Source organism: Ptychodera flava, unplaced genomic scaffold, assembly GCF_041260155.1.
Source record: "Ptychodera flava strain L36383 unplaced genomic scaffold, AS_Pfla_20210202 Scaffold_35__1_contigs__length_1935909_pilon, whole genome shotgun sequence".
Lineage (NCBI taxonomy): Eukaryota > Metazoa > Hemichordata > Enteropneusta > Ptychoderidae > Ptychodera > Ptychodera flava.
Window position 1 is genome coordinate 1272770 of NW_027248357.1, and position 26629 is coordinate 1299398.

General features: G+C 37.8%; 1 protein-coding gene across 1 annotated transcript in view; it reads left to right on the forward strand.

Annotated features, from left to right (window-relative positions):
• LOC139127740 (endosome/lysosome-associated apoptosis and autophagy regulator family member 2-like) overlaps nt 1–26629 on the forward strand; it is a 119806-nt gene that overhangs the window by 67614 nt on the left and 25563 nt on the right. Inside the window, exons 4-5 of the mRNA XM_070693630.1 lie at nt 11128–11275; nt 19787–19876. Of these exons, the coding sequence (XP_070549731.1) occupies nt 11128–11275; nt 19787–19876 (238 nt within the window). The remainder of the gene's footprint in view (nt 1–11127; nt 11276–19786; nt 19877–26629) is intronic.

Here is a 26629-nt window from a genome sequence, read left to right on the forward strand (position 1 = left end):
TCGATGTGTCACTTACCTCCATGGCATGTTCGGTGTTGTCCCTTGTGTCCGTTGCGTTGATAACAACCTTTTCTGTAGGTTTGTTATCTGCTTCAATAGTTTGCATGACCTCTTGCTCTTTGGAATTCGCCTCTGCCAGTGAAGCTTCCGAAGTTTGATGTTCAACCTTTGTTGTTGCTTCCTTGGCTTGCTCGGTTTCATCCCTTGCATCAGAGCTTGGAGGTACTTCAGTTGTTAGTCTGTCTTTATTACCTGGTGTCACCCCTGTAGAGGTTGGTGACACACTTTTCTCACAGACTTTTTCCAGCTCACTAGGTGGTGCTGTTTCGGTGAAACTCTTTTTTTCCTTAGCAGCATCATAGACCCTCGAGAAAAACGGGACAGGCAACTGCGATAGAGAACAAAGGGTCTATGGGATTAGCAGCTTGCGATCTATCTTTGAATAATTAAGAGGTGTTAATGGGTCGGGGACTGCACAAGGTCCGGTTCATAGACACGTGCATGCGGGTATACGGTAATAATGTTTTCGGATTATAAGTTATTTCGGATTACCCGCAAGTCCATTTTTAGAAATAAAAGTGTTACAACTACTTTGAGAAGAATTCGTCAAAATGGTTTTAAAGTACTTTTTACATATTGGTAGCGAGATTCGACGCAACTAGAAGTCTGCAGGGAGTCAGTATGTTGCTGTAAAGTGACAAAGTTTCGAATAGAAATCCGAAACACATACCGCTGCAGTTCCAGACTTGACAGTAGTTGACATCACAGAGTTGTTTACATTCCGCAATCGTCCGTGTATCTTCGAATTTTCCCTCGTTTTTGCAGTTTTTTAACCGTCGGAATATTTTCTGTGCGAGGAGTGCTCCATGATTCGGTAAAGTATGTATGTTAACTACTGAAATGTTGTTGTTTGAAAACTGTGAACGGCCAAATTTACGAGGACAGCGTTCAGCTTTGTGTAAATGCATGTCTACCTTACTGCTTCTGAATCCATCAACCGATGGATAGTACCGATTTATCACGAAGTTTCTCCTGACAGCGAAAGTCAGTGTTACAATGTATTTTCTAGTACTTTGCGGATGTAAACATGTGTAGCTTATCCGAACTTTGGTGTTTCTTTAGGCTAAAACAGTACCAAAATGTTAGAGGTCGTGTATTTGAGCTCCAATGGAGTAGTCATTTTTTGTGTTCCCTGATTTTCGTCAAATGTTGCGTGACAGATGAAATAAAGGTCAGATTTTCGTTTCGCAGGACTGGGGAAGTGTAAACCTGTCTAACTTGTAAATGTTTCTTGTTATCGGTGATTTTTATGGTAGGGAATGTAAACTTATATCGTAGATATCTAGCAAGAGTTTTCTGTAGCGTCTATGGCTAAATGTACACAGTTTTTATCGTCTAGTTTTTTCCCTTTGGCTTCGGCTTGAATCCAAAATGTGATCTTCATCGTTACCAGAACATTCACCATGACTAGTATCAAAAAACCCTCAAAATTCTCTGTGTCATTACTCGGAACGTGCCATGCAAGAGCAAAGTGTACATATTCAGAACGTCAGTTTGATCGTTAATGAGATTCAGTGTTAAGTACGAAGTATTGTTGTCAGGGACCGCTTGGCAAATAAACTTTAATGTATTCAAAGATAGATCGCACAAAGAAACCTCAGTAGTTGCCTGTCCCGTTTTTCTCGAGGGTCTATGGCGGCATTGAGGCCCTTGGTATCGCTATGGGCCAAACTCAGGCCTCCGGGTTTGACCCTTTGGTGTTTAACGGCTTGGACAAGGTTTTCTTTTCAGGTGCTTCAGCCCTTGTTCGACTTTGGTGTGGGCAGTCCCTTTCGAAATGTCCAATTTCTCCGCAACCATAGCAGCCTAGATTTCTTGGAGATGGTGATCGGCTTCTAGGAGCTTGTTTTTGACTTACCACCTTTGTTAGTTCTGCTAATTCGGATGTTACAGTCTGTAGTGTCGCACTCATAGCACACATCTGGCTTTCCATGCGTGACATCCTCCCCTCCATTGCACTTGTTCCATCTGTTTTACTAGCTTGGAACTTCTGCGTTGTTCTGGAGAAGGTGACCTCCCTCCTTCTTGGTCATATCGGGATGTTGGCCGCACTTTATAAATGTCCCTCGTCCAGTCTGGCTCTGGACTGACAAACCGCACTTCTCTTCTGCTGGTTCTGGCACCAAATATTTCTCTATGGTTGTATTGGTACCATTTGATATTGTCCAAGGGTGTCTCGATGCTCGCAGGTCTTTGGTTGGCTACCGACTCACCTGCTTCACGGTCGTAACATCCTTGACAGAACTTCATTACAGCCTGTTGCTCCAAGGTAGCGTCACTGTAATCCCGGAAGGCACGTGCTGCAAGAGAATATACCTACCTGCCCATTCTTCTAAAGTTTCGTCAGGATGTTGTCTTGACTGGGCGAATTGAAGTGTGGGTCGATTCGGGAAGATCTCGTGAACCGAATCGCTTCTCCATCTTCTTTATCAGCTCATGGTAGCTGATCTCCTCATTACGCTCGGTGATCATGGTGTAATAATCACTTGCCTTGCCAATCCAGACACCAGCACAGATAATTCTTGCAGTCACTGAAGGACAGGTCTTGCGTCTCAGCAAACTTGGTGAACTTCAGCTGAAACGCTCGCCAATTACCAGACCCATCATATACCAAAGTCTTGGGCACTGATACGGGGATAGATGGTCGATATTGATCTGTCCTTCTACGACGCTGGTAGTATGCTGGCTCCCTTGGTACTTCTGTCTCATAGCCCCCATAATACTCTCCAGTGGTTGGAGGATATCGGTCGGGTGTCGGCTGATAAGACATTGGAAACTCCCGATGGTCTGGTGGATAATCACAGAAATCTGACCTCTCTTGCCTTCTCCGACCTGAATAACGTTTTCGCCAACTCTCCCTCTCGGAAGGTCTGATACCTACCTGTGGGAGTTCCCGCCATGTACGTCTTCGGGTAGCTTCATGTTGTTGGGTCAGTTTATCTACCCTATCCATCCACTCTTCCATGCTGTCTTTTTCACTCCCTTCGGATTCACCGTCCCATTTCCCCTGAGTAGGTGGGATTATGGCATGTGCACCTTTAGTTTGTGTCGGTGGTGAAGATTGGTGTTTCCGTTTAGTTTCGAAAACAGCCATCTCCATAAATTTATCTGAAGGGGTGAACCGTGGTATCGAGCAGACCATTTCATATGTGATCTTACCGTATTTCTGACGCAATTTGTCCATCTTCTTTGCAATCTTCCTTCCAACACCAGGTAAGTATTCCAGTTCTTCAACGGTGCAGGTGTTGAGATCAATCTTCATGATTGCGACAGATGGAATATTTAATTCCCAAATATAAAGTTACAGATCAGTACTTTATTTCAACACAAGCAATAATATGCGTAATGCCAACAATAATTGCCTGGCAATGATTTGTGTTGTTCTATTGTTGAACTGGTGCTAATAATAAAAACGTTTATTACCCGCAATACAGTACAGAGTAATAAAGAAAGATGATTTAAAATACTCAAATATTACCCGCAATGGAATACAGAGTAATATATAAAAATTGGCACTGTAAAATACAATTACTCGCAATTAAATACAGAGTAATGATAATGTAATACTGTCGGAGTGTTACTCAAATTTCCCACAATATGTCACCAAATTGTTACGTGACTTTGCAGAGAAATTGACGGAAAGTGCTTCCTTTATTCAATAAAATGCACAATAGCTAGGTCGGAACACAACAAAAATTCAGTTCCTAAAAAAAAAACCGACTCTTTAAAAAATGTCTTGAAACTCGAAAATAAAAAAGGTGTTTTACAACAAAAACGGGAAACGAGGCACAAAAATACAAAAATCCAAAAAAACGATGTCTCGAAAGAATGGAAACGAGACACGAAAATACAGACTGTACAAAAATACAAAAAACGATGTCTCGAAAGAATGGAAACGAGACACCAAAATACAGACTGTACGAAAATACAAAAAACGATGTCTCGAAAGAATGGAAACGAGACACCAAAATACAGACTGTACGAAAATACAAAAAACGATGTCTCGAAAGAATGGAAACGAGACACGAAAATACAGACTGTACGAAAATACAAAAAACGATGTCTCGAAAGAATGGAAACGAGACACGAAAAGGGAAAAATAAATGTCCCTTAAAATGACCAAAGAACTGTGCGTCACCGGTCTATAATTGATGTTTCGTGAGCACAGAATGAAAATGGAACTTGAGATGTTAATGTTCCCCTATTACGCTATTTTTTGCACCACTGAATGGTAGAATTCCGAAACTGGTGGTGAATATTTCGTTGACCGCACAAAAATGCGCAGTGCAAACGTGGTGTGCGTAATTCGCTATTGTCAGCAAGAAAAAGGTGCGAGGAAATCTGGCTGCCACCACAGAAATACCACACAAAAATTTCCCGCCAACAATTTATTTCACCCAAAAATGAGCGAATATGAACTTACACCCAGATGAAGAAACTTACTTAAAACAGTTACAGCGAGGTTGCCTTCCCCTGTTCCGTCGCAAGCTTTACTGCAACACCTGGAAGCTTGTTCTTGATTTTCTCTTAGCCGCCACTAGCTTCTAAGTCTGTCACCCGAAGAAACTGTGCTACAGCTAATTTATTTGGGGCAAGTGTTGAAAATCAAAAAGCACTTGGGCGTCCCAACTCTACTCGTAAAACTTTCCAAGCACTCTGGCGTATTCTACCCGAAAGCCCGCATTTCACTACAGCGTGTAGCGTTGGATGGGCGATACCATTTTCACGAAGAAACCTTTATAACCTGACAGACATGTGTTTTTTTAGTCCTTTGGGCCTTTGGCCCAAAGTACTAATGTGATGACGCGGCCTCTGTTGTTGCATACAGTGGGCCGTATGCTGTGGACGCAGGTATCTCAGAAACGCTTCAGTAACTTTTTCTGAAATTTGGTCTGGTGGTCACTTTGGCATGTATCTCAAACGGTCTTTTTCTTTTTTTGATTGAATCATTTTAAAGTCACTTTTTTAGCTTTTTGTGAAAACCACTATTTTCAATTTTTCCTCAAAACCACTGATTTGATTATTGTGATATTTGGCATGGGTGTTCGTATAGTTGAAATGCCGTCAGAAATGTTCAAAATTTGGTGATACATGCCTTGTATTATTTTTAAACAATATTTTTATCCATTTTTATTTTATATTTACTTGATTTTGACTCGCTTTCGTTAAAGCTACCGTCTGCGCATGCGCACAACTCTAGGACAAAATCTGAGTTGAGAATCGAATCGGACGCCATCTTGTTTCTCGGTGTGGCACATTTTTTACTTTGTGAACGTTTCACTGTGCATTGCAATATATTCTATAGTTATGACGTTGACAGTGATGCACTTTTGCGGCTGTCGTGTATTTTTTGGTACGAAAGGCGCCTTTGATCGACTGAAGAATGATGGTACCGGCAGGCATATCAGTTCTACTGAGGAAGTAATCCACTGGCCCGCATAGGTCAGGGACTCACTTAGGGGAGAACCACTTGATTTGTGGGGGGGGGGGTATGGAGGATTTTGAGAAAAAAAATTGTCACCAGGTGAAATAAAAGAAAAAAATAAGCCTGTAATGGCTTGAGAAAAAAAATTCTCATAACAGACAGAAATAAATAAAAAAGGAATTGTCATAATGCAGTTGAAATGAGCAAAATTTTGGAAATTTATTCTCATGTGTTCTTTGCTAGCATGCTGCCATAGGCAGCGCAAATGTTTTTACCACAAGCAATTCTCATGTGTTTTTTTTTCCCAGCACTTATGATATAAGCATTCACTACTTTACACCTCAGTGCACTCGATGTTTTCCTTCCCTTTTCTGACCCAAGAAATCATATTTCTGGATTTCTGTTGCAATATCTCAATGGTACAGGCAATATCTAGATGGGACTATTTGACTTCTGTACATTGTGAAAATTGAAAACACAAGACAGGAGTCAATAAACTAGTGTAAAAAACAATATATATTCTCTCAACATAAATATGTTAGAAAGATTACAAGTTGTCAAAGAAAAATTGAGGAACAACAAATATAATGAAATACAATGTGTGAGCCTTGTTTCTCTGACCACAAAAGATAACATCTCCCCTGAGAACTTAAAAGGAATTGACTGTTATAAAGAAAAGCAGGTATAGTACTGATCACTGTTGATTTGCCAAAAAAGTGTTCTATAATTTAAAGTTGTATATATACTAGACTTTCCATTTTGTTTTCATTCGTTGGAATGTAAAATGAATATATAAAACCATCCTGTGATATGTGAAACACTGGCTTAAATTTGAAAAATTGCACTGCTACTCCATTTGATAAAAAAATTGATGCAGGTGTGACAGTTGAAATTAAAAAATGCTGTCTCTCTGACAAAAAAAGTTCCCATACCCACTTCCTGCATACCCCCCCTCCCCGAAATCAAATGGGTCTCTCCTTAATATGCGCATGCGCATATAACAAGTTAGCGTTGTTTTGCAAGGACCAGCTCCTGGGAAGGACTTTGAAAAATCATAGACTTTAAAAACGGACCGACGCTGTCTTGTTTCTCGGTCTTGTGCGAATTTTGACGTTTTGAAGCTTTTAGCATTTATTTGATGATGTTTTGTAAATATGAAGTTCACGGTGATTGTATTTTTGTTGCTGTCATGTATTTTTTTGGCACGAAACGCTCCTTCGTTACCGGCGAATCCATTGCTTTAGCGAGGCAATCCCACCGGCGGCCAGTTAGTAATAGCTGGGTGAGAGCGAGAGAATTCGCTCTGTCCTTCCATGGATGTAAAAAATAGACATCCATGTTTAGACTGTCGACAGTTCTCGTGCCTTCTTTTGACCGGATCCGGAGTCACTTGCGGTAGTAATCCAACGTAGGCGATCGAGCGCCGAAGCATCATTGTTGAAGACAGTGTGTGCTTTAGACTGTCGACAGTCCTCGTGCCTTCTTTTGACCGGATCCGGAGTCACTTGCGGTAGTAATCCAACGTAGGCGATCAAGCGCCGAAGGCGCAAGGTCGAGTGCCGAAGGCACGAGCTTGTATAAATACCGAAAGCTACGCGAGACCAAGCAGTACAAGCGACTGGCGAGAGTCTATGTGTGCTTATGTTGACCGATTTACGCGCACTTCAGAATCACGCATAATCCGACATGGTAATTTGGCATGATCATCAGATCATACATGATCTGAGATTGCACTTTAGCAAGGTCACGATAACTAATGTTGTTTGTTTCACTGTGGTTTAATACCTATAGGGCCTATTTCCACTAAAAGACTATTAGAATTTCCTCCTGGCTACTTTGAAATCGTGCACTGGCATGCATGTAGTTGTCAACATCACTATGCTTGAATGTAGTAGACTCTTACTATGAATATTCGACTGTCACTGCATATTGCATATGTGTGCAAGTCACTCCATATCATATCAAAAAATGTAGTATTGCGACTTTTGAGCTGCCACAAGCCAGACTTTACAGTTTATGAGAAAGTTATCTTACATGTAAAACTCAGTTCTACTGTGAACAAAATGCAAGCTATGTTGCTTAACTATGGTGAATAACATAATATTTTGTACCTATCACCGTGTCAGAAAATCAGAAGGAAACAACCACTCAGACAAACTCTGGTCAGGATGATACTGTCCAATTTTAATATTGTCTCTCCGCACACACTAGATACTCATGACTGTAAAACAACATTTCCATATAATTGTATATTCAGTTTTTATATTTAGTTTGCTTTTCACCATATTCTATGTCCTTCCCTGCACTACATAATTCAAAATTAAATATTGTTTTTGGCCTATACATACTTGAGGGGTAAGCTTATTTAGTCTCATACATTAAAGATGCACTGTTGACCTTCAGAGTCAAAACTTTTTATCATTGTATTGTAGATAGGTGTACACTCCAAATACTAAGTACAAGTGTGGTGAGTGTAACAAGCAAATGTTTTTTAGTCAATGGCCCAAATTTATTTTCTATTTGATGGACAATAAATACATGTGTAATCAATGCCAACATTCCAGTTTAAGTAATTTGGTTTAGATTAGCCATTGTCCATAATATATTACAATAGTTTGTGGCTAAATTTTCTCCCCTTCTGTATCATATAAGTTCACCGTTTCCTGTTTTAGATATTGTTGATCCTATTGAGTTCCATCTCTTATTCTTGATTCACTTTCACATTAACTTTCATTTATGTCCAAACAATTTGACTTTTTGCCAGATTTCACATTTATGGCAAATAATAAACAGTAAGGAGGCACAAAGGACGTCGGTGCCCCCGGGCCCCATGTTATGACGTAATCTTGATAAGCAAGGCATGTTTATTTTTAACTCTTGTTTATATTATTATAAGCAGTTGTATCAAGTTGAACAAGCTGATATTGATAGGTTGGTCAGCTGTTGGAGGTTAAAAGCTGTAAAAATAAATGTATGTATGCATGTCTATCTGTCTGTCTGTCTGTATCTATGTATGTATAGATGTATGTATGTTAGTTAGTATGTGCGGATGTATGTCCATCAATATTAAAACTCCTAAACCGCAGCACCTACCATCTTAGTATTTGGTGGACAGGTGCACCCAGAGGTGGAGATGTGAATTTGTTGAAATGAACATGTCAAAGTCAAAAATATGCAAATGAGGGGAAAAAAAGAAAAAATCCTGCAAATTGCTAAAACTCTGTAACCACTGGCCAGATTTGGTTGATTCTTGGTATCCAGGCACTTTAATATGATTTTAGTTACATTTCTTCAAATTGTGGTGAAATTTTGAAAGTTGTAATTTTTGGGCGATTTTCCTGTTTTTGGTCAAAAAGTCTTTTCTGAAAGTGCTCATCTCATTGCTTTAAAAACTTGTATGTATGATCCTAGGGTTGGCCTTTGTCAGATTTGTTCAAATTGTGGTGAAATTTTCATATTTGTATTTTTGGAGCAATTTTTCCATTTTTTGTCAAAAAAATTATTTTCTCCCAAAGCATTTTTTGGATTGATTAAAAACATGATGGTCTTGATCCTAGGGTTCTTTTCTGTCAGATGTGTAAAAGTCATTATGAGATGGAGCATTTCATATTGCTGGGGTATAAGATTAATTTGGATTTGCAATGGAATTTCTTAGTAATCAACCTGTAAGAATGCAATGTCATGTGTGTACTAGTACTTAGTATTTCTGTAAAATGGGAGCACAGTGTCATTGACACTATTTTATAACTATGGTACCAATAGACTTACGCCATAAAATTGCAACGCCCTGAAACGGTCGACCAATGATGTTCTCACTTGTTTCAACAGGGGACTCAACAAAGTAATCAAAGTCGTCATGGACGGAGGATAAAAAAGAAATTTCATCCTTAGTAAGCCAGTGTTCTTGTAATAGGCATATATCATGACATTCGCACAAATCTCATACAGCTTGTAATGAATTCTTTATAGAACGACAGTTGTAGGATACAATATGAAGTTCAACCATCTAGGGTTTATGAGGTTGGTAAAATTTTTGAATTAGAACACCTTCCGGCCAACATCAGGATTCATCAATGATGCAAAATTATCCGGTCTCACAGCAATACAAAACAAAGCGTAGGAATCATATTTTGTTTTTTAGCGTATCACAGTCAATGATATCAATATGCATGGTTTCTCGTATGTATGGCACAAGATGCTCTATATCAGTTTCTGGCCTCAATCTGCCCACAAAGACACGTTTTCTTTGTGTAGCGGCTATTTGTAGTCGGGTGTGCTGACGTTTGCCAAGTATAAATTTACTACGACCGGCGTCAGCTGACGTTTCAGCTCCGTGGTCTTGGTAGGAGGTGAACGCCGGTCTCCAACATGATCATTGGTTAAGTTGGCGTCCTTGGTGTGACTGTTGGCAACTGCATCGGCATAACTTCTGTGCCTTCTTCTATAGCACCCATAATTGACAAGTGTGAAACCATCTGCATCATTGTCTGGTATTTTGTTTTCACCAGTCGTCACACTATGACCACACGCAGATGATACTTCTACATTCACTTGCAAATCAGGATCTTCACTAACACATACATTTGTAGATGTGGTGTTAACAAGTGGCTGATCACTGTCACGGACACTGACCAAATCAATAAGGTGTGGTTTCGAATGTACAGACATGTCAGAATCATCACTGTGGTCGGATTTCATTGTGTTGTAACTAATTTCACAATCATGTCCTTTTCAAGTGGCAGATCTACGGTAGTATTTTCTCTCTTATTTGTTGAATTTCCTCAGAACTGGTCAAATAAAGTTTTGACATATTGTCAACTCTGTGTTTAAGGCTATCAATGTCGTATTTCATCTGGTTCATTTGCGACAGCAATGAAGACACATTGATATGATTGAAGTTTACGTACGGTAGCTTCTTCAAATCTTTCGCCACAAAGCATGGAATACTTTCAACTTCCATCTCATGGAGAAGAGTCAAAATACCCTGCACGTTCGACTGTGATTTGTTCACACCATTACGACGCTTAAACAGATGTGAGCCAGTCTCTCCACAAATGTGAAACAATAGATGTTTCGCCTATTCAATTTCTTGGTCATTTAATGCATCCACACATATTTTCACAACAGCATCAAATGGCAAAATGTCCATTCAGTTGACAATAAAGCACAGCAGTTCATTAATGACTACCTTACCGGAATAGTAATTCTTTTCATTAGTACCATGTTGGTAACTGGAACTCGGCAACACATGTCTGTCAGAGCCACTCGATAACAAAGGATAAGCACAGGTTTTGACTCCGCCATTGTTTGGTGACACCTCCACATCCAAACATCGATCAACGTGAAATCGTTTTTGTTGCAAGCAGGACACAAATCTCATTCACCTTTGCATATGGTTATCCCTTGGATACTCCCACAGTCTTCGCAGTGCTGCGTGATGATTACAATGTAGCATTGTCGAAACTATCAACGGCAAAGTAACAGACTGCAGGAGCTGCGTGTGAACATGACCGTTCACGACCCTATCAAAAGTAAAATAACATAAACCCTAAGAAATTAATAAAACAAGTCTAAGCCTTATTGTGATACTTAGTATTATTGGTTTGATATGATCCAGTATATTGATAAACACCATTTTGCAGGTCAAGGTGGCATCTCATGGGCAACTATATTGCATCTGCTGGTGATGATTGTGCATCAACATTGGTCTATACAGCAAATTTGAAGAAAGCTGGATCTGTTTCATTCACTTATCAATATTCAGATGATAACACAATATTTCATGTCTATGTAAGTATCAGGTATGATCCCTTAAACTTATCTCAGAGCGAGTGATTCCTCAAAGATAGGGTGTTTTCAGCCCAAATCAAGTTCTACACATGAGTAGTAAATCATCAAAATGTTAATAAGGTTGCAATTCCTGTCATATGTTTGTCTGTTGTTTCATAATCAAGTAAAAAGACACATTTATGCTATTCAGTCTTGACTGAATTTCATGTTACTCTAATGGCGTACTCTTTTTGTATGGAATTTTTTGTTTCTTTGCGTACTATATTAGACATGCCAAAGGGTTTTATCATGTGTGATTCCTATGCATTCAGTGACTTTCCAAGTTCTGCTAAACTAATCTGTAAATTCAGTGGCAAACTCAACCCCCATGGATCTATGTAGTCATTTTTCAAGTAATGCAGAGCAAAAAGAAAACTCAGCTTTGATGAAATACCAAAGACATTTTATAAAAACTGTTCCTGTTACTGATTTTGAGATTAATGTTTTTTGTTCACTCTAAATACTTAACCCATTCAACACAAAACCCTGTAAGCAAGTTTACAGTAGCCACTGATAATAATGGGTTTTGCTTACATCATGATGGTGAAACAGCTAATTAACTATTTGAAGACCAAATTGTTTCCATTGCTTTCACAGAATGATTCAAATTATGTCTAGTTATAATCATCTGTTCTTTATGTTTGTTCATTTGCCTCATCATCATATCCAACTGAATCTTCCATTTAAGCTTCATATGCTTCAGCTAAATCGATTTCTCCATCAAAGTGTCTTTGGATCTCAAGCTCATCTTCACTCTGCATTACCACCTACTCATCTTACTTTTACAACTCAAACATAAACAATAAACATTGTACATGTATACATGCTGTGTTAACAAGCTAAAGGATATTCAGTGTGTCGATATGCTTTAAGAGTAGAACAGGAACTTGGAATGGACATACAAGACAAAATAAGTGAAAAAAAATCGTTGAAAATTACAGTACAACTGCTTGCCCTTTAAAATTTAAATGTGTGATGTTAAAATTTTGAGATTAGTGAATTGTAATCTATAAACAGTGAATATCTTGTAAGTTTGTATGATGTCTGGCTAAAAGTGAATGTTCCATATATGCATACAACCTATTTAAATACCGATGATAACTGCTTAGAAACCGTTAGTGTTAAAATTATTGTTCAGTTTCAAGTACCATTGTTTTGTTTTACCTGTCAAATCATAGGGGATAGCCTATATGTCCGTCCCCAGGGGTGGGTAGGTGTTTTGTTGTATTGCTAATAAAGGTTTATTCTACCAAACTTTGGTGTTTTGGTCTTGCACTGCCCTTGACAATCTTGTGTAAACGTTTTATCAGCATGCTGCATCTATTATCTGACCAGTTTGATTGCCTAATTCGCCAAAGAAAGCAAGGTGGTAATTTAGTCTATTATCTGATGAGTTTGAGTGCCTAATTTGCCAAAGTAAGCAAGGGTAAATTACTAATCTGTGGACGCTGTCACCAGATTATCACCGGATTAACTTTGACAAAGTCAACAACAAGCGCACCAGCAAGGTATAACTGAAGAAAGGGGAGAAACTCTCAAAAGCCGTGTCCAGATGTGGTCCGTAAAACTAGTGGACACTTTATATTCAGGTTGCAAACAAACTTGAATATTCATTTGTAAACGAACAGGTCGGAAAGGAGTACTTCCGAGGAATGCGTGGTATGTGTTCAACCATCTCTGCTACCTCCATGGTTCAACACACCTTGCTAACGTATTGGAGGTGTGTTTATACTCTTCCGGCTAGCCCGGCAAAAAACCACGTTGGTCGATGTGCCTAACACTGCATCGAACTGAATCAGACTTCGTGGGTATATACTGAACAATTCCATGTAAGTCAAGAACAAGAGCGGAAAATGTTTTATTAACTCGACGTTCGCGTTCGCCTTCAACTTGTTCAGTTTATCAACTGCATTCTTGCAATACATACACTTTCGTATCAGTCATTTTTAGCTCCGCTGTCAGAGACGCGGAGCTTATCCGATAGGCTGATTGTCCGTCGTCGTCCGTCTGTCTGTCTGTCCGTCCGTCCGTCCGTCAACAATGGTCTTCTTCTCTGAAACCGCAAGTCAGATTTCTTTGAAATTTGGTATGGAGGTTCATAGGAGTGACCTCACTCAAGTTTGTTCAAATTGTGGTGAAATTTGCATAATTGTATTTTTGGGGCAATTTTTCCTGTTTTTGGTCAAGAAATCTTCTTCTCTGAAACTTCAAGTCAGATTAATTTGAAACTTGGTATAGAGGTTCCTAGAGGTAACCTCAGTCAAGTTTGTTCAAATTGTGGTGAAATTTGCATAATTGTATTTTTGGGGCAATTTTTCCTGTTATTGGTAAAAAATCATCTTCTCTGAAACCGCTCGTCCAATTGCTTTGAAATTTGATGTGCAGTTTACTAGGGTAACTATAGTCAGATTTGTTCAAATTGTGGTGAAATTTGCATATTTCTATTTTCAAGGCAATTTTTGTCGTTTTTGGTAAAAAAATCTTTAAAAATCTTCTTCTTCAAAACTACTAGTCAGATAGCTTTGATATTTGGTACATAGGTCCCTAGGGATGATCTATTTCATATTTGTTTAAATTGTGCAGAAATATGCAATTTGCATCTTTAAGGCAATTTTTGCCATTTTGGTCAAAAATGTATTTCTCAAAAAGTACTGGTCTGATAGTTTTGAAATTTGGTATACAGGTTTCTATAGATGAACTAAGTAATATATATTGAATTTCTGATGAAATCTGTAATTTTGTATTTTTGGGGCAATTTTTGCCATTTTTGGTCAAAAAATGTGTATTTCCAAAACTACACATCTGATAGCTTTGCAATTTGGTATACAGGTTCCTACAGATGAACTTAATGATATTTATTGAAATTATGATGAAATCTGCAATTTTGTTATTTTTGGGTAATTTTTGCCATTTTTGGTCGAAAAATGTGTTTCTCAAAAAGTACTGGTCTGATAGCTTTGAAATTCGATATGCAGGTTCCTACAGATTAACTAAATTTGATATTTTGACATTATGATGAAATCTGCAATTTTGTATTTTTGGGGCAATTTTTGCCATTTCTGTTAAAAAAATTTGTTTCTCAAAAACTGCAAGTTGATAGCTTTGATATTTGGTATACAGGTTCCAAGGGATTATTGTAATATGTGATATACTGAAATTATGGTGAAATCTGCAATTTTTATTTTTGGGGACAATTATTGCCATTTTTGGTCAGAAAATTTTATTCTCTAAAAACTACTCGTCAGATAGCTTTAGTGGACGTGTTCTTTGGAATGATCCGATGTAAAAATTCAAATTATGATGAAATCTTCAATTGTATATTTTTGCAGCTATTTTAGCCTCTTTTTTCTGGCCATTGAAATGAGCTATCAAAGATTTCCACCTTCTTCACCAACATGTGTCAAAAATAGTTATTCTCTACATAAACACAGCGGAGCTATATCGGCCGCTAGGTCGCTTGTTTAAATAACAAAACAAGACATGTTTTACATACGACCGGTTTGTGTGCTCTACAATACAAGCAGGTGACTGCGACTCTGCCTGCTGATTTTATACACCATGGTATTTGCTTTGATTTTTTCAATTGACCCCGTGTGCTGACTAAAAAGAAAAACAAGAAGAGTCGAGTGTTCTCTCTGCAAATCATGATATCGGATATCTTGACTTCAACATTACTAGCTACGCAGCTCGAAAGTTATTCTCGGAAACAGGACGGGAACATTAGTCAAAACCGTATTTTGCATGGTAGCTAAGGAAACCGGCTTTTCTTTTTCAGAAAGCATGCAATCTACTGCGTACTGCTTATACTCTCTTGGGTCTTAGACTTTCGCCCTCTCGGCCATAAACGTCAGTGAGCTACCAAGAACATGATAGTTCAGTCGCGTGAATCTACATATATTTTGTTACATTAATTTATCAATCCTTATACTCAACTACCTAACGCATCAAATAAGGGTCACAGTCAGGTTCTTAGGACGTTCTCCAAAAAACATAATCGATTAGTGTCATGGAATGATTTTCACCAGGTTTGAGAACTAATAAATAACTGGTCATCAATGTGTCTTCGCATATCAAATCGACAAGTGTATTTGTAACTTCGAAGGTTTACATCGTTCACTGTAAAGTTACATCTTTCACTGTCAAGTTGATTTTATACATTCTCAAAAACACGTTTTCGGGAAAGCTGATGTGCTAGGGAAAGACATAGCGACTGAGTCCGACGGAGGCGCGAAAAACAGTGCATCCGCATTTGTTTCCAATGTACACATCTCTGTGATTCCAGTTTCTCAATCTACGAACCCTACGTCAAATTGTAGTGAACTCCGAGCACAGTCCCAATGCAAGCCAGTGGGCAGATGATGTTTGATTGCATAAACTTCGAAATCTAACATCCTTCACTGTAAAGCTGGGGTTTTTATTCAAAAAAACCCACATTTTTGGGAAAGCAAATGTGCGAGGGAAAGACCCCGCGATCGCGCAACTGAGTCCGACAGCGGCGCAAGAAGTGTTTCCCGACAGTCAGACATACAGTATGCTATATCATGCATTTTACAGTGTGTCAAAACGTTGACATAAAAAGATATGTCCAAAAGTTTTTTGTTTATATATAGTTATATATAGTCATGCAGGGTTTCATGCGAGTTCAAAAACTGACATAAAAAAAATATGATGTCCAAAAAAAAATTCGTTTTATTAGCTCACATTTGGTATACCAATGTGAGGTAATCGTATAAGCTGAATCAGTTCATTTGCATGCCATTTGCATGTCTGTATGTATGTATGTCCGTCCACATCAAAAACAGCTAAACGGCAGAACCTACTGTCTTAGTATTTGGTGTACAGGTGCACCTAGGGGTGGAGATGTGAATTTGTTCAAATGAACTTGTCAGTGTCAAAAATATGCAAATGAGGGGAAAAAAGGAAAAACCCTGCAAATTGCTAAAACTCTGTAACCGTTGGTCAGATAGGGTTGAAACTTGGTGTGCAGGTTCCTTTAGGTATTCTAAAGCAGATGTGTAAAATTTAGGATGAAATTTGCATGTTTCTATTTTTCAGGTAATTTTTCAGTTTTTAGTCAAAAAATGTTTAACTCTGAAACCACTCATCTGATTGCTCTGAAAGTTGGTATACATGTTCTCAGGATGACATCAGTCAAGTGTATACAAATTGAATTGAAATTTTAAATTTGTAATTTTGGGGCAATTTTCCGAATTTTTGGTCAAAATTTTTTTATTCAAGAATAACTAATCTGATAGCTTTGATATTTGGTATACAGGTTACTAAGGTTGATCCAAATCAGTTTGATGAATATCGTGAAGATATCTTGAATTTTATATTTTTGCTGAATTTTTTGGTTATTTTTCTCATTTTAAGTAAAATTTCTTCTTCTCTGAAACCGCTAGCCCAATTGCTCTCAAATTTGGATTGGATGTTTGCAAGGGTGTTACCCTTCTAATTGTTGAAATTACGACAAAATTGGAAATATTACTGTTTTGGGGCAATTTTTGTTATTTTTGGTCAAAAATCTTAAAAAATATTTTCATTTTAAAGCCCCTGGACTGACGGCTTTCACATTTGGTGTACAGATGTCCAGGGATGACAATAGTTAGATATGTGGAAATTGTCCTGAAATATACAAATTTGTATTTTTAAGACAATTTTGTCATATTTGGTCAAGAAAACTTGTTCTCAAAATTACTTGTCTGATAGCTTTGTAATTTGGTACAAAAGTCCCGAGGGATGTTATTAGATAAATTTTCTGCTCAAAGTGTTGGGAAACCCCCAAATATTTATATTTTAGGTAATTTTCTTTTGTGACCTTAAATGACCTACACCAACCAAGGATTTGTTGTGAGACAGTTTCGAAGGCTGTGAACATAATTTTGTCTTGTTTAATATCAATTTGTAGTAAAATTTGATCCTGAAAACAGAGCTGAGGTAAATTTTTTCATTGCGAACCAATTTTTGCAACTTTCGCATGTAAGACACACAAGAACTGATGAGAAATTTGGATCCAGGATAATTCCAGATGTCATAATCCCCCCCACAGTGGAAGGTATTTCACTATCTGTAACTAATTTTTAAGTGCTGTTTACATTGGAATGATAGCACTCATCGCATTAATTACTGTCGTTTGCAGATAAGAATGGACAGTGAAATTGATCTAAATGTTATCACACTTGTGTAATTGGTTTGTAAAGTTGTTTCAAAATTTACTACAGGATCGGTAACTTTAGTTGAGTTGCGGCAAACTAAAGACAGATTATAGTGTTGTTTCACAGTAGGCTTCTGCTGTAATTGTTGGTATAAAGCAATAAAGTAGACACTGATTAGTGTCTGTGTGTGTAGGGTAAAGATTTTCTGACTTTCTATCTCCGTACATTTCAACAACTTTCTCACTTATTATTTCTGGCGTATGTACACCTCTTTTCCTGTAAATTTTTTTTTGGCAAAGAACTTCTACAATGCAAAGGCAACAAGAGTCTAATGACAACTAGACTCTGACTTGGCTGTGATACAATGTAACTCAAAGCAGCATATAAGGAATGTAATATGAGTCTGTGTATGTGAAGTGCACTTCAAAGTGTACTCCCTGGTGTGTGTTTATTATGGGTCCATAAAAGCTCTTGATTTTCACCGCAGTTATAACAAGTCAGTGCAACTTCTGAGACAAGTTTTGGAACAACTTTACAAACCAATTACACAAGTGTGACAACATTTAGATCAATTTCACTGTCCATTCTTATCTGCATACCAGTGTAAAACATCCCCAAAGTTGTAAATATACTGCCAGCTGGTCTTATGTAAACATGGTCAACCAAGGGGTGGAACATTTGATATTCAGGAGGGGGTAGGGGATAGAAGATTGATGAGGTAGCATTCCTTTTTAAAAGATCCCTTTTATATTTTTTCCTACTCTTTTTTTCCCCACTCTCCCACCTTTTCTTTTTGTCAAGCTTCTCTGGCTAATTTTTTGTTGACATTTGCTTATGTATGTAGGATCTGCTTGTCCCATTGCTATAGAAGTTGATATGCATGTTCCTAAAGATGACCTCCAGTACCTAAGTTGCAGACCTTACTTGCTTTTGTCATTCTTGTTTTTCTGGTTGATCTTTGGTACCCATACTGGTATGTACCAGTTCTGATAAAATGTGAGCGACACCGTATAATTGCGGTATTTTTTAACTGACTGATTAATCGTCTTTGCTATGGCCTAAACATCCCCGTTTTTTTTTCGTTCGACAAGAATGTGACATCAATATCACCCCAACATATAGGTCAACCTGGTTGAGTACTACTGTGCTTTCAATGTGTCTTCACAGTTCTACAAAATCTCTCATCTTGAAACGAATGAGGATATTAGGCATGAAAATACTTTTACCGACTAGTCAGTTTTTATGCAACAAGCGGAGAGTTTCTTCCCTGAAACGATGACCGACTGTCATCAAAAGCACATAGATTGTCATGTCCGTGTTTATAAACACCGATGAGCTTGACCCTCGAATCGCACATCCCAAAGCGTCTTGGGTATTTTGTTTACCAGTGTCGATCATGTGAGCTTAAATTCAACAATCTCAAGGTCAAAGGTTTCTAGTTCCGGCTTCCGGTCTGACGGACCACATCGGGACACTGACTCCATGGCTTCGATTAGCGTTCTACTGCTCAAAGAAGCAACCGACGAAGTCATAAATAGGCATGTCCCCGTTTGAACATGTCAGAAAACTGTTGGCGTTTGTAAAATTTGGAAGTGGTTATTATAAAATAGGTTTCTTAGGACACGGCTTTTGAGTTTCTCCCCTTCCTGCAGTTATAACTTGCTGGTGCGCTTGTTGTTGACTTTGTCAAAGGTAATCCGGTGATAATCTGGTGACTGCGTCCAAAGATTAGTAATTTACTTTTGCTTACCTTGGCAAATTAGGCACTCAAACTCATCAGATAATAGACTAAATAAGTACCTTGCTTGCTTGGCGAATTAGGCAATCAAATTGGTCAGATAATAGATGCAGCATGCTGATAAAACATTAACACAAGATTGTCAAGGGCAGTGCAAGACCAAAACACCAAAGTTTGGTAGAATAAACCTTTATTAGCAATACAACAAAACACCTACCCCCCCTGGGGACGGACACATAGGCTATCCCCTATGATCAAATTTACTAGTTAGAGATCTATAGATGTTTTCATGTTGGTTTGTTCAAATTAAATGGAAAAATTGCAGTTGTTTTAAAATCGTTTGATAATAAGCATATTTATAGCTAATCTCTGGATGATAGTCATTTGAAACTACATCAAAAATCTATCAGATGGACATGTATATATGTAAGTATAGAAATCTCACCTACCATACATGAACCAATTCAATGAATATAGCCTAAGAGTGAAATGTCACAGAGAAGATCGTTTATAATGTTTATGTTTACAGCTTGTACAACAGCATCATAATTCTTTGTGCATGCAAATTTCTACTTGCAGGCAAAAAATGACCAATGTCAAACAATGAGAGATACAAATGTAAACAGGTGGCCTGCTACAACTGGGGAAGGAGAGTGGAAAACCATTACAGTAAGTAATCATGACAAACAGGAATAGACTTATTTGTTCTTCAGAGCAAGCTTGACTTGCACCTCTGAAGAAATAATGGCTTTGCATACAGCAAAATTTTCTATATTTTTAGTCCTGTGGACCCTGTGGGGTCCAAAGGACTAATGTGATGGCGCGGCATATTCCATATACAGTGTGCCATATGCCGTGGACAGAGGTATCTAAGAAACGCTTCAGTAACTTTTTTAGCTCCGCTGTCAGCGACGCGGAGCTTATCAAATAGGTTGATTTTCCGTCGTCGTCCGTCGTCGTCGTCGTCCGCCGCGTCCGTCAACAATTGCCTTCTCCTCTGAAACCGCAAGTCCAGTTGCTTTTAAATTTTATATACAGTTCACTTGGGGTGACCTCACTTAAATTTGTTCAAATCGTAGTGAAATTTGCATATTTGTATTTTTGGGGCAGTTTTTGGTGTTTTTGGTAAAAAAATCTTCTTCTCTGAAACCGCTTGTCTGATTGCTTTAAATTTGATATGCAGTTTACTTAGGGTGACTTCAGACAGATTTGTTCAAATTGTGGTGAAATTTGCATATTTGTATTTTTAAGGCAATTTTTGTCATTTTTGGTAAAAAAATCTTTAAAAATCTTCTCCTTCAAAACTACAAGTCAGATAGCTTTGATATTTGGTACATATGTCCCTAGGGATGATCTATTTAAGATTTGTTCAAATTGTACAGAAATATGCATATTTGCATTTTAAGGCAATTTTTGCGATATTTGGTCAAAAAATGTAATTCTCAAAAAGTACTGGTCTGATAGTTTTGAAATTTGGCATGCAGGTTTCTATAGATGAACTAAGTAATATATATTGAATTTCTGATGAAATCTGTAATGTATTTTTGGGCCAATTTTTGCCATTTTTGGTCAAAAAATGTGTATTTCCAAAAGTACTCATCTGATATCTTTGAAACTTAGTATACAGGTTCCAACAGATGAACTAAATGATATTTATTGAAATTATGATGAAATCTGCAATTTTGTATTTTTGGGGCAATTTTTGCCACTTTTGGTCAAAAAATGTGTATTTCCAAAACTACTCATCTGATAGCTTTGCAATTTGGTATACAGGTTCCTACAGATCATCTTAATGATATTTATTGAAATTATGATGAAATCTGCAATTTTGTAATTTTGGGGCAATTTTTGCCATTTTTGGTCAAAAAATGTGTTTCTCAAAAAGTACTGGTCTGATAGCTTTGAAACTTGGTATACAGGTTCCTACAGATGAACTAAATAATATTTATTGAAATTATGATGAAATCTGCAATTTTGAATTTTTGGGTCAATTTTTTCAATTTTTGGTTAAAAAATGTGTTTCTCAAAAAGTATTGTTCAACAGCTTTGAAATTTGGTATACAGGTTTCTGTAGATGAACTAAATTTGATCTTTTGAAATTATGATGAAATCTGCAAATTTTATTTTTTGAAAGTTGTATTTTTTGGGCAATTTTCCCGTTTTTTGTCAAAAAATCTTCTTTTCTGAAAGTGCTCATCCCATTGCCTTGAAAACTTGTATGTATGATCCTAGGGTTGGCCTTTGTCAGATTTGTTCAAATTGTGGTGAAATTTTCATATTTGTATTTTTGGGGCAATTTTCCCCATTTTTTGTCAAAAAATCATTTTCTCCAAAAGTACCGGTATGTGTTGGATTGCTTTAAAACATGATAGTCTCGAGTCCTAAGGGTTGTTTTCTGTCAGATGTGTAAAGTCATTATGAGATGGAGCATTTCATATTGCTTGGGTATAAGATTAATGTGGACTTGCAATGGAATTTTCTTAGTCAAGCTGTAAGAATGCAATGTCATGTGTGTACTAGTAGTTAGTATCTCTGTAAAATGGGAGGACAGTGTCAATGACACTATTTTTAGCTACTATAGACTAATATAGTCTTTAGAAGCTATTGGGATGGGGTCACTATCTGTCCGGTGTGCACTGTCAATATGTATGTATGTATGTATGTATGTATGTATGTATGTATGTATGTATGTATGTATGTATGTATGTATGTATGTATGTATATGTATGTATGTATGTCCGTTTGTGAGGTGTCCGTTCACTCAAATATCTTGAGAACTGCAGTACTTATTTGATATTTGTCGTGTGGATAAAATATATGATTTTTAGAAACTCCTTTTATTATAATTTTTGATATTGTTGAAAATATGCAAATTAGCTCAAAAAAAGGCGTTTTTTTGTAAAAAGTCTTCTTCTTCATAACCACTTGTCAGACAGCTTTGTTATTTGGTATACAGGTCCCTAGGGATAACCCAACTTAGATTTGTTAAAATTGTGATAAAATATGCAAATCTGTATTTTTATGGAATTTTTTTTTCCAATTTTGGTCAGGCCATCCTGAAATGAGCTATCAAGTGGGCTTATACATTGGGTCATGTCCGTCTGTTTGTCCATCCGTGAGTTCATCGGTTCACGCAGATATCTCGGATATTTTATCATGTGACCTCGATGACCTTTGACATCAAATATACATATTTGTCCATAACTCAGTAACCACAAGTGCTACCACCCTTCATGTATGGTATGATGGGACACCTTATGACGCCAGATATTGTACCTCATTAATTATGTGCATATCTAATTTTGAGCGAGCCAATAGAGCTGGAGGTCTGATTTTTGGTATATAGGGATAACTTAGCAATACAATTTTTTTGACAAAATGTCAAGTGACCTCGGTGACCTTTGACCTCAACTTGGTATGAAAGTGCATAGGAGTGACCTTTCCCAAATTTAGGCAAATCGTGGTGAAATTTGCATATTTTTAGTTTACACGTCCATAGACTCTCATGTATAAGGCAGATCTCCATGGACTCCCATGTATAAGGCCACGAAAAATAAAAATTTAGTTTCTCATCGTATTCATATTGCAAAAAGGATGCAGTGACACAATTTTTAGTCCCCACGGATGAAGTCCAGTGGGCTTATAGATTGGGTCATGTCCGTCTGTTCGTCCATCCATGAGTCCATCCGTTCACGCGGATATCTCGGATATTTTGACAAATGTCATGTGACCTCGATGACCTTTGACCTCAAATATACATATTTGTCCATAACTCAGTAACCACAAGTGCTATACCCTTCATATATGGTATGATGGGACACCTTATGGTGCCACATATTGTACCTCATTAATTATGCGCATATCTAATTTTGAGCGAGCCAATAGAGCTAGAGGTCTGATTTTTGGTATATAGGGATAACTTAGCAATACAATTTTTTGACAAAATGTCACATGACCTCGGTGACCTTTGACCTGAAATATACATATTTGTCCATAACTCAGTAACCCTTCATAATTGGTATGATGGGACACCTTATGACGCCACATATTGTACCTCATTTATTATGCACATATCTAATTTTGAGCGAGCCAATAGAGCTAGAGGTCTGATTTTTGGTATATAGGGATAACTTAGCAATACAATTTTTTTGACAAAATGTCACGTGACCTCGTGACCTTTGACCTCAAATATACATATTTTTCCATAACTCAGTAACCACAAGTGCTACCACAAGTGCTACACCCTTCATGTATGGTATGATGGGACACCTTATGACGCCACATATTGTACCTCATTAATTATGTGCATATCTAATTTTGAGCGAGCCAATAGAGCTAGAGGTCTGATTTTTGGTATATAGGGATAACTTAGCAATACAATTTTTTTGACAAAATGTCACATGACCTCGGTGACCTTTGACCTCAAATATACATATTTGTCCATAACTCAGTAACCACAAGTGCTACACCCTTCATGTATGGTATGATGGGACACCTTATGACGCCACATATTGTACCTCATTAATTATGCATATATCTAATTTTGAGCGAGCCAATAGAGCTAGAGGTCTGATTTTTGGTATATAGGGATAACTTAGCAATACAATTTTTTTGACAAAATGTCACATGACCTCGGTGACTCGGTGATTATATATATATGCATATTTCAGTAACCACAAATTCTATACCCTCCAATTTTGATAGGATATTAGACCTTAAGATGTCACATCTTGTACCTCATTTATTATGCGCATATGTATTTCTTGGCTGGCCAATACTGCTAGAGGTCTGATCTTTTTTCCTGATTTAGAACCATAACTTAGACATGCCTCATGTGTTTCAAATTGGGAACAACGACATAGACCTATGTGCCCATAGATCTCAACATATACACTCCAGTGATACTTCTTAATGACCACATTTCCCTGCCCCATCAAGACTAATACTCCTATTACAAGTGGGGATTATGTCATTGTCAATGACTTGTTGAGTTAATGGTTGTATCACAGTATTCGATATTTCTAATTCTGTATTTTTTCCATTTTATATTCTGAATAAATACATTAAACATATTTCACTGTCTCCAGTACATTACATTTAAGTATTTTCACTTCATGCACTTTATCCCTTTCACACATGTTCAAATATCTGACCAGAGAACAAACACTGAATAGTCCAGGATGGGAGCTACAGTGTCATTGACGCTATTTTTATTTTGGGGGGCAATTGTTGCCATTTTTGGTCAGAATATTTTATTCTCAAAAAACTACTCATCAGATAGCTTTGGTTGACATGTTCTTAGGGATGATCGGATGTGATATATTCAAAGTATGATGAAATCTTCAATTGTGTATTTGTGCAGCTATTTTAACTACTTTTTTCTGGCCTCTTAAATGAGCTATCAAAGATTTCCACCTTCATCAACATGTGTCAAAAATAGTTATTCTCTACATAAACACAGCGGAGCTATATCGGCCGCTAGGTCGCTTGTTTATGCTCAAATCATAAAATTTTATCAATACATTCAAATCACTAGACATTCATAGTAAGGTATATTGCATGGACGCCTAAGTTTCTTCACCTGGGACCATTTTGGCATGGTTTTTACGGAGCGATCGAGCGTGATTCTACCCAAGCCACGCTTTGCATGAACTAACTCCAACAGGGGCAGCTAGCTATTCATTACGGGAAAGCTCCATTAACTTAGGAATACCCTACTTCCCTAGAGGATCAATTTCACACACCTGCCTTTCCTACAATGGCACCAGCTGGATTAGATAAACATAACAATGGAACATTCACACCTTAGGGGGTTAAAGTCTTCTGTTTGTCACCCGAGTTGGTCAGGCAAGGACTCGGGTTTCAGGTACCATGCAAGTTAATGCAGTCTTCCCCTAATGTTATACTCCGCCCTGGCCTTTAAAGACACTACATTATTGAAAGTCATTTACTATTTTTACTTCAGCCAATTCCTAATTTGCGTATTAAATGAGAACAAAACATGCCATGTACATTGATGATTATACCAGGTTATAACAGTATTAAGTCATTTCGCATTTTCATGTCAGTTTATTTATAATTTGCATATCTAATAAGCTTTCACAGATTAGCATATATAGCTTGAAGGACTTGACCAAAGGCAGTTGCACATGCTATATTAAGTGGTTATACAATGACAGTACTCAATGAAATTAATTATTTTTAGCTCATATTTGGTATTTATATAAATACCAAAAAGAGCTTATTTGGTGAGTCGGTTGCATCTGTATGTCTTTATGTTGTGGGTATGTATGTGCGGATGTATGTCCGTCACACCATGGAGGTATCAGAGAAGGAGTCACAACTGAGATAATTACGTTTATAACTATTGTGCACCATTGGTTTAATCCATGTATGTCCATTGTTTAACACCCTTTCCCGCCTTCTGTGTTGCCAACGGTACCTTCGCAACCAAACCGAGTGAAATTAACCTGGGTTTGCTAATCTGACTCAGTTTCTCCAGAATGTCACAACGCATGCGCAAAGACTGTATTTGCGTAGCTTGGGTCAAGTGCATCATGATAGGGTAAGAACCGACGCGTTCCGTTCACGAAAAGTTAAGTTATAAGGAATTTAAGTTTTTCATTCTCAAACTCTTGGTAATTTTAAAGTCGTTTTTAATATCTTTACATTCGATCGCAGGAACCTTTCCTTGTTAGAATGGAAGTTCTGATCACGAACTTTTCAATCATGTACTGAGTATGGTGCAGCGGACTGCACCACTGCGGTGAGCATGGGTTAAACTTGTAGCGTTTTCTGGGTGTTTATGACGCGACACAGTGCCATAGGCGACGCTTTGTTTCAATACATAGTGTACGTATATGTTGTTTTTATATCGCGACCATTCATTAAAGTCATGGACGTAGCAGTTAAAAGTTATGCTTTCTTATTTTACCTTATCATTAATGCCTGTACTGTACAACATGATAAAACACGGCAAGAATCAAGAATTGTGATTTGGAAAAAAGTTGGCGTGTTAACAATGCTGAGCGCTCTACAATGTATGGCATTTTTTGTGATCGCAAGCTATCATCAACTCCGCCTCTGCGCCTTTGCGGATACAGAAGCTCCCTTCCTCAATTATCTGTTCCTCGACCTCTTTAATATCGTGTACATCAAAATCAGTGGAACGACTCGAACTTCCCGATGCGACGCTTAGGCACGTGACGCCATGTTTGAATATCTGTCAACTGCCGAGGGACGGCCGAAACACCCGAACGACCCCGAACGAATTTAATCTTGTTTCCTAAATCCGAGAAAACCCGTTCGCAAGTCCCCTTGGTGCTAATGGAATAGTTTGTAAGGCAAACAGCGGCAAAACTCATGGTCCCTTTGATCTCCGCCGAGTTGTGACTCCTTCTCTGCTACCTCCGTGGTCACACA